Source organism: Alosa sapidissima, chromosome 22 (genome assembly GCF_018492685.1).
Source record: "Alosa sapidissima isolate fAloSap1 chromosome 22, fAloSap1.pri, whole genome shotgun sequence".
Lineage (NCBI taxonomy): Eukaryota > Metazoa > Chordata > Actinopteri > Clupeiformes > Clupeidae > Alosa > Alosa sapidissima.
In genome coordinates this window covers 30,362,284-30,372,283 of record NC_055978.1, presented here as the reverse complement: position 1 = coordinate 30,372,283, position 10,000 = coordinate 30,362,284, and the positions used below count along the sequence as shown (strand labels likewise).

The 10,000-nt window shown below is 43.3% G+C and overlaps 1 protein-coding gene across 2 annotated transcripts in view; it reads right to left on the bottom strand.

Moving 5' to 3' along the window:
- The window catches only part of vti1a (vesicle transport through interaction with t-SNAREs 1A), an 80,884-nt gene that overhangs the window by 22,529 nt on the left and 48,355 nt on the right, over positions 1-10,000 (bottom strand). For both annotated transcript variants that reach the window (XM_042078310.1, XM_042078309.1), the window contains exon 4: positions 6,186-6,263. In XM_042078310.1, the coding sequence (XP_041934244.1) occupies positions 6,186-6,263 (78 nt within the window). The remainder of the gene's footprint in view (positions 1-6,185; positions 6,264-10,000) is intronic.

The following is a 10,000-nucleotide window of genomic DNA, read 5'->3' as shown; positions in this document are numbered from 1 at the left end:
CCTCTCCTCCTCTCCTCTCTCCCCTCTTCTCCTCTCCTCCTCTCCTCTCTTCTTTACTGTATCACCGTGGAGACGAAAGGAAGGGGGATGTAAGGAGGTCCTGGGATGCCCGTCTCAAGAAAACTCCCATGAATCAGGAGGAGGAGAGCAGGGCAGGTGTTTCTCTCTCTCTCTCACACACACACATACACACACACACACACACACACTCAACAAGCCAGCGGCAAGCAGGTCGAGGAGGAGATGAGAGATGTTTGCTCAACGCTCAAAAGACGCAGTGATGAATACAACACACACACACACACACACACACACACACACACACACACACACACACACACACACACACACACACACACACACACAATGCCCGCGCGTACACACAGAAATCACATGAGTGCACAGCTCAATGGCTGCTAAATCCTTGGCCAAATAAGCTGAGAAATAAAACAAGGAAAAACAAGATGAAAAAGAAAAACAATGAATAAAAATATCGAAAAGAATCTTTAAAATTGTTTAATATGAGAAAAAAATTTGGAAATAGAAAAAAAGTGAAAATATTAGATAAAATAAAAATAAAAGATACAATTCAAATTATCTTAAATTATTTATGATTTTGCATTCATAATATATAATATACATTTATATAATAAATAATATATGTGTATTTATAAGATCTATCTATATGTATACGGGGAGAAATGTTTAAATTCTATTTCAATTACACATTTTGGTATTCAACTATTATTGCACCTCCATTTAATATTTGATGATATCTTTTTTTTTTTATCCTACTATTTTATTATCCTTATTGTTTTTGTTGTTGTTATTGTTTTTAGTTTAAAGGAAAATAAAAAAAATACATTTTACTTACATTCATTTGAACTCATTTCGAAAAAATAAATCTAGGGGAAAGTAAATATATAAAAGAAAAAAATGTCAAATAATGCTTTTTTTAAGAATTATAGAAAAAGTAGTAAAAAAAAAACTAAACTAAAAAGTGAGTGAGTCTCTGCACTTGGCAACATATTTGGTATTTCTGCCCGTCACTCTGCCACACACACACACACACACACACACACACACACACACACACACACACACACACACACACACATCTCCTGTGACCATCCCGAGTCTCCAGAATCAAAACAGCTTTTGACACAAAGCGCTAAGCTCCCCCCGTCCCATCCTGTGTCCTCATGCCCTCACACACAGACACACACACACACACACACACACACACACACACACACACACACACACACACACGCCCTCTCGGAGGGGACGCGCGGGCCGGTGGTGCCCGGCATGCGGCTTTTATTTTGCGGGGTCAGCGCCCCTGAGTTGGCAGCATTATCGGGGGGTGCGGAGTTTAAAACAACATGAGAGGCGCGGCTCTTTTGGGTCGAGCCGGACCTCCCGAGCCCGGCCTACACACACACACACACACACACACACACACCACACACACACACATACATACACACACACCAGAGCCTGGCCTACCCCAGGTCGCCTCCCCCGGCTCAGTGACCGGCACACAAAACTTGTTCCATCTCGTTTGTGCTGCGCGGACGCTCCGCGGCCCTGTCCCCGCCCTGCACTGCCGGCTTAGCACTCGCGCTCAACGCACACAGCGCGCGATTCGCTTCTCACAACGCTGCTTTCCTACGTTGTCTGTGTCTCTCTTCCTCTGTGTTGCTCGACTCTTCTCTTCTCTTCGCTATAGTCTTGAGTACGTTTAGAAGAGCATTCTCTTTGGCACCTGCGTTTGCGCCTGCCTTGGCTTTTTCGTCGGGTGGAGGAGGAGGAGGAGGAGAAGCCGTAAACGCGGAATATTGTGAAATTCGTGTAATTATGCCGCTGAGTGCGCGCGAGCAAGCGGACGCCTGCCTTCTGTTTTTTTAATGCCAGCCAGGATTGAAAAACTGCACTGCTGCAAGTTTTCTGTTATGATAATCAGCCGGTTTTTCAAACAAAGATTTTTTTTTTTTATTCAATATGGAATTCGATACAAGTGGTAATGTGCTTCCTTTGTTGCCAGTAAAATCTGGCTCACGCCGGCTCCAACCGGCACAATCTCCGGTGGCCAAGCATGCAGCTGTGACTGAAATCGAAACTATTCCGCAGAGTGTACGCCTGCGAAAAAAAGTGTGTGCGCTCACAAGTATGTGTGTGGCAAAAGTGTGTGTGTGCGCTTGCATGTGTGTGTGTGTGTGTGTGTGTGTGTGTGTGTGGATGTATTGTTCTGGGGAGGGGGGGTGAGGGAGGAGAGCGGGCTGGGCGGGGGGGGGGGGATGTGCAATGGCAGACTAGCACATTATTAAAAAAGCAGGCGATAGCGCCAACTCTGTCTCTGTCCGCATGCTGATAACGAATAGATGCCCAACTCCATTAAACCGTCCTTTGGCCATTATCGCAAGGCCAACACACCATTTTCACAACTTACCACGCTCGCCTATTTACTTCGCACGAAATCCTTACCATGTAACGAACAGATTTGTGACTCGTAATGATCGGGCTGGCCAGGGCCATATGAAATGATCCCGACCTCGCTCAGATCGCGGGGAATTAAATTGACCGCCACCCCCCACCCCCCACCCCCCACCCTCCTGTCTATCTCTGACTACCCCCCCCCCCCACCTCTATCGCTGGTGTCACGCCGATTAAAACAGACTGAAGTTGGGAGTACTTCACTCCCAGCAAGCCACAGTCTCCTGTTATCTCTCAAAGTTTCCAACATGGAAATAAGGAAAATACTGCACCTGGGCAGGGAGACGTGTGTGTGCGCAAATTAAGTATGTGTGTGTGTGTGTGTGTGTGTGTGTGTGTGTGTGAAAGGGCTACGTCTATATGTTAATTATTTAAATTCTACTTTGAGATATTTAAACTCAAAATTATATTTAACATTTTGTTTCCATTTTAGTCACAATTAGTTACTTAAAGACTAAGCTTGTTACAGACTTTTCTCCATCTGATGTGAGTCCCAGAGAAGCCTGCATTGTTAAAACTCCATAACTCCAGCGCTGCTGATAATTATAGACCTGAACAAGCGGCGCATCCGAGCGGCTCTTTCCTTTTCCGCATTTTGTTTCCTTTCTTTCCCTTTTCATCTGTCGAGGTTGGGGTGGGTTCCTGGCGAGACCGCACTCGCCCCCCGGCACCTCTTTGGTCTGCGGGATGTTTTCAACGGCAAACGCTGCCTTCTACCCAGAGACGGAGCCTCCACTTTCAATATGTCCTTGTGCTTAAGGTTAGCATCTCAGCGCAGCACCCTGCGGAGGCTCGTGTGGACCTCGCAAACACTGGCATTGTGGGGGATTGAGAGCAGAGCGCCATTGTACTGAAATAAATAAAGAAATAATAAATATTAAAAAAAGGAATAAAAACAGATAGGTAAAAATAAAATAATAAAATAAGCGAGTGTCACCGCTGAACCAGTCTTCCTCTCCACCTATGAAGCAGAATAACAGAGGACAACGACGAGGGAAAAAGGACACAAACACACACACACACGCACACACGCAAAAAACAGACATGAAGTTGAAAAGCAGAAGTTACTCCCCGAGATGAAATATGATCCTTTAATCTAATTCCAGCAGTTAAAAAAAAGCAGAGAACTGGGAGGCTGTTTAATTCTTTTGTGCGAGTATCTTAAAAATGCATTTAAAATGAGTTAATCTGCAGCTCTGCCACTCTCATTCACAATTACCGCAGATTAAAGTGAAAAGAAGTCATTGGCTTCTGAATAATTAGGGCCCACAATCAGCCGCTCTACAGAGAAAAGGAAAATTATATAAATGTATATAAATTTGAAAGAGCGGTATTTATATATTTATATATTTGTGTGGTCTTTGTTTGACGACAGCTTGACGGGAGCGTGGTGGATGTGACAGGTTTGGCAGCGAGTGCACCCCGTCTCCTCCAGACGCAGGGAGCCGACGCGAGGTGCGCTCGTTTGGAGCAAATATGCATATCAATTACGCATCTCAGACTGCCGTACATATGTCTGTAAGATGCGCCGGGCCACAGGTCAGCATTGAAATGGAAATAAGGAAGCAATCAAAAAAATAAAATAAAGAAAAATAAAGAAAATGGAGCAACTTTCTTTTCTTCACTTTGCAGTTGATTATGATCTCATCACCTAATATAGCCCATCAGGAAACCCAGGGGCAAGTGTGTGTGTGTGTGGGTGTGTATATATATGTGGGCTTGTGATTATATGTTTGTTTATATATATATATATATATATATATATATATATATATATATATATATATATACATATACACACACACAGATAAACAAACAAACATATACTCTTCTGTCTGTGTGTCAGTGTAATTGTGTGACGAGTGGCAGCTACATTAAGTATACAGCATAATGAAATACAAGCACAATAAAATACAAGGTGGGGACCTGCTACCGAGTGTGTGTGTGTGTGTGTGCGCGCGTGTGTGTGTAACAGCTGTGAGCTTGAAAGTTAAGACAGCCCGTCTCGAGTGTTTAGAAATCGTCGTTTTAAGGTTGTTATTGTTTGCTGCCGGTGAGTGCTTTATCTTGATGCAGAGTGTCAGGGCTGATTCAGAGGGACGGGGCGCTAAAAGTAGGTGGCATAGTTTTGTTGTGTTTCTCCCTGTGTGTTTGATAGCAATGAATGAATGAATGTGCTTTCTGAAGCCTCCTCACAAACAGAGCCCTCTTTCATGCTGCCAATATCAGTCATAGGATGCTCACACTTATTACACTCCATTAAACAGCACCACAGTCTGGGGTGTCAGAAAATAATAATAAAATAAAAAAAGTTTGCAGTGATGTAATTTTGGAGGAAGAGAAAATAAATTGTATTTCTCAATAATCCTTTTGTGTTCTACGCACTCCAATGATTTCTTTCAGGCATATTGTCATGCATTGTTTTCCCGAGGCGAGGAGGAGAAATGTAAATAAATGAAATATAAAAAACAAAATAAAAACATGAAATGCAGATTACGTTCAACCTTTTTGTCAGAACTGCTTTCATTATACCTTAACCATTTTAAACACACTGAAGAAAATATTTTTATGTTTCAACAAAAAATGTATGCGTAGTTGTTTGTATAAATTTTTTTAATGTATTTTTGTCCTATATTGAACATTAATCCTTCATTTTCAGTTATTGACTTATTAATATGAAAGCAATGTTGCTCATTTTACATTTATTCGATGCAACTGTCTGAAAATAATCAAATCACTTAAAGCAATTGTCTAACAATTACCAAAAATTTGTAACATTTTTTTCAACTGGATAAATGGTCTTTTCCAGACTTCTAAAATGAACAATAGATTGCGATCACATTCTAACACAACTGTTATTTTACAAATTTATTTTATCAACATTGTCAATATTCTACTTAAAAAAAAAAAAAACATTTTAAAAAAAATAAAACATTCAAAAATGTGATTAAATTTTTGTATCCATGAATTCTTTTCTTTCATACTTGGACTATTGTTATAAAATCTAATGCCAGCGCTGCTAAACGAGTGAGACCGAATCGTGCAGGGTGTGTGTTTTTTTTTCAGCTATTAAATACGAGTGTCGTAACCCGCTTGAGTCGACTCTAAGACTCCACTCTCCTGCGCTCACAAAGGATGCGTGCCAGTGCGGGATTGTCACAACTTCAGCAGTTTGAAGTCATTAGAAAGCGGCGTGCTTTCTTCCCCGTAATAAAGCTCTGACAGGTAATACAGAGGAAAGGAAGTCTCAGCCCAGCGCAGACTCCAGAAGCAGCAAAGAGACACACCAGATTGATTTGGCTTTTTTTCTTTCTTTACTCTCTTTTTGTAAACGAGCACCTTCAGGAGGCAAGCTAAGCATCTGAGTACCAGCTGTGGTGTGGTGTGTGTGTGTGTGTGTGTGTGTGTGTGGTAGAGGCCTGGCGCTCCATACAGACCCCTAGGCTCATTGAGAGCAGGGCAGCTTTGCATTAAACAGTGTTGCTTCCGCTTGACTTGGTGCCAATGCCACCAATATGGCTCCTAGAAAGGGGGGGGGGGGTCGAGGAGGGGGGGGGGGGGGGGGGCATGCTGCTGGCCCCTGGCTTCCCTGCCCCCTAACCCCCCCACACACACACACCCACACACACACACCCAACAGACACACACCCTCCCTCCCTGAGGAGCCCCTAGCCTGATTAGCACCCTACCTGACTCTCTGAGGAAGCAGCATCCTCCCCCAGCAGCTCTGTGCGAACCTCATCACTGTAGGCGATCCGTGACCTTTTCTGGAGAGAGAGAGAGAGAAGACAGAGATAGAGAGAGAGAGAGAAGACAGAGATGGAGAGAGAGAGAGAGAGAAAGACAGAGATGGAGAGAGAGAGAGAGAGAGAGAGAGAAAGACAGCAAGAGAGTGTGTGTGTGTGTGAGAGAGATAGAGTGAAGGACATATAGACAGAAGTTATAAAAAAGAGGGTGAAAAGAGGAAGGGAAAGATTAGGAAGAGGAAACAGAGAGAGAGGAGAAGGGAGAGAGAGAGGAGAAGGGAGAGAGAGAGGGAGGAAGGGAGAGAGAGAGGGAGGAAGGGAGAGAGAGGGAGGAAAGGAGAGAGAGAGGGAGGAAGGGAGAGAGAGAGGGAGGAAGAAAATCATCTTTAGTTCAGATGTGTTCTTGAGACACACACAGAAACAAGCTGCATTTGTGAGGCTGGAGAGCCCCCTAATGGCCTAACACACACACACACACACACACACACCTGCAACGTGTGTGTAAGTGTTTGTGTCTGAGTGAGTTTGAGTATGAAGGCATGTAATTGATTAAGTGTGTGTGTGTGTGTGTGTGTGTGTGTGTGTGTGTCTCTCTCTCTGTCTTTGTGGGTGAATGAGATTGTGTCTGAATGTGTGTGAGTGAGTGTTAGCGTATGTGATTGTGTGTGTGTGTGTGTTTGTGTGTGTGTTTCTATAACAGAGAGAGGCAGAAAAAATGTATTGTGCTGAACTGATATACTGTGTGTATTTACAGAGGCCGAGAAGCTAAATGTTTCTTGACTTGACTGCAGGACAGGTTCTATTAGAATGTGAGTGTGTGTATGTTTGTATGTGTGTGTGTGTGAGTGTGTGTGTGTGTGTGTGTGTGTGTGTGTGTGTGTGTGTGTGTGTGTGGGAAGTGTGTATGCAGGAAGTGTGTTTCTTCTAAGCTGGGGGAGGCTGTCAGGAGGATATGTCATGCTCCACACACACACACACACTTCTGATAGAACCTGTCCTGCAGTCTGACACAGAATAATTTAGCAGCTGTGTGATGGAGACTGGCACACTGGTGCTCCCTCGGCAAACACACACACATACACACACACACACACACGCGCACACACACACACGCACACACACACACACACGTCACTATAGGCTCAAGAGAAAAAGAACAATTCCATATCATAAAAAAAAGAAAGTCACACACACATCCAGATACAGCTCGTAACATGGCACCTCCAAATCTCACAGCATCAATAAAACTGTGTAACACTCTCACTCTCACACTTGTCACGATACCAAAATTAATGTTTTGATACCGATACCAAGTCAAGAACTGCGATTTTGATACTTCTTCGATACTTTTTAAAAAATGTATTTGATTTGGGGGCCCCACCACCTTGACATCATCAGTAATATTGAATATACTGTAGTGTGATCGTTCACACCAGTGGCCATCCCAGATTCTGCTTGACTCTCTCCACACAAACACACATGGAAAATGATGGCTTATGTCATATTTCATATATTCTGCATAATTACTAGTAAATATATTTAGCAATTTGAAAACTATTCTAAAAGTATAACTATTCTTAAACTATTACACTTAGGCATATCTTTAATGTGGTGTGTAGGTCTAATTGAGTGCACATTGGTGATGAGTAGGTCTAATTGAGTGCACATTGGTGATGAGTAGGTGTAATTGCGTGCACATTGGTGATGAGTAGGTGTAATTGCGTGCATATTGGTGATGAGTAGGTCTAATTGCGTGCATATTGGTGATGAGTAGGTGTAATTGCGTGCACATTGGTGATGAGTAGGTCTAATTGCGTGCATATTGGTGATGAGTAGGTGTAATTGTCACTTTAAGAGATACTTGAGAGTAATTGACCTTGTCTCACGGTTTTAGTCTAGTGAATAAAAGTTGCACATAGCGCATATGTGGATGCAATTAATTATGTTTTGTATGTCGTTAGATAAAATAAATGTTCAAAAAATGTACAAATCGAAGAAAATCTTTCTGGGATCATAGAAGAGATAAGTGTCTTGCAATGTTCATTAATGATTTTAGCACTATTGTCAACCGTGACCCGAGCTAGAGAAATAGTTAGCAAGGATTCCATTGAACCCAAATAGTAGGCCTAAATGACCAAAATCCCACAGCCTAGGAAGGTTAGCAACACAAACTTGAGAGATGCAAGTGAGCAAGTCAACTTGATATTAGCCTATTATTATGTTTTACCATAGCATCACTTGAACTAGCAGCCATGTCTCGCTGTTTATAGCACGACAGCTGCGCTTACGTGTGTGTGTGTGAGGAGAGAAGACGCACAGCCACAGGTTAGGGGAGGAGGCGCTAGAAGCATGCCTTGTGCACAAGCATGTTACTTCAAAAGAACACGGTCATTCTCAAAAGTATTGATACTAATAAAATTAGGCATCGTGACATTTTTAATTTCAGGGTATTGCGAGACTTTTGTAGTATCGGTGCACCGTGCAACACTAACACACACACACACACACACACACACACACACACACACACACACACACACACACACACACACACACACATACAAACACCTCTTCAAACGGACTCTGGACTATACACACACACTACCAGAGAGCGAAATAAACTCTATTGCTTCCTTCTAGCTCTCACAGAGCCTTTTGCTTAGACACCCAGAAACAAGGGAGAGAGAGAGTGTGTGTGTGTGTGTGTGTGTGTGTGTGTGTGTGTGTGTGTGTGTGTGTGTGTGTGTGTGTATGTGTGTGTGTGTGTGTGTGTGTGTGTGTGTGTATATACTTCATAACATGTCATCAAAAAGCCATAGATGGGCAACCACTTCTCCTCAGTGGCTGAACACCTTGTCCAAGTGTGAAGGTGTCTCAGGCGTGTCCACAGGTGAAGGGGCTGTGTGTGTGTGTGTGTGTGTGTGTGTGTGTGTGTGTGTGTGTGTGTGTGTGTAGGTGCCTCAGGCTTGTCTATACGTAAAAGGGCTGTTTAGACTGACTTGCACTAGACTGGACACAGACAGAGTGTGGCTGTGCATTACATGATATTGCAAGTCAGTACACTTCACCACACACACACACACACACACACACACACACACACACACACACACACACACACACACACACACACACGCACACACACACACAGGAGAGGTACAGCACGGACATGATGAAGCAACGGCTCTTCGCGCTTTGATACTTCGTTAGGAGATTTAGAATAAACCTGATGTACGCATCAAGGCGTTTTGTAAACAAGCTGTGTGAGTTTTATTCATCTGCGTGTTTAACTGCTTTTCTCAGGAAGAGGTGAAATACAGACCTGATTTGGAATGAAACACAAGGTGAAGGATTCAGCACACACACACACACACACACACACACACACAAACACACACACAAACAAGGGGAAGGATTCAGTGGTTGTTAAAGACGAGACCCTGATTTTTTTCACTTTTAAAAAGAGGAGGAGTTTGCAGGTACACTGTCAAGCAGACACACACACACGCACACGCACACGCACGCGCACGCGCACGCACACGCACACGCACACACACACACACACGCGCACACACTCTACAAACACACACATACACACACACACACACACACACACACTCTACAAACACACACACACACACACACACACACACACACACACACACACACACACACACACACACACACACAAACACACACTACAAACACACACACACAAACACACACTACAAACACACACACACAAACACACACACACA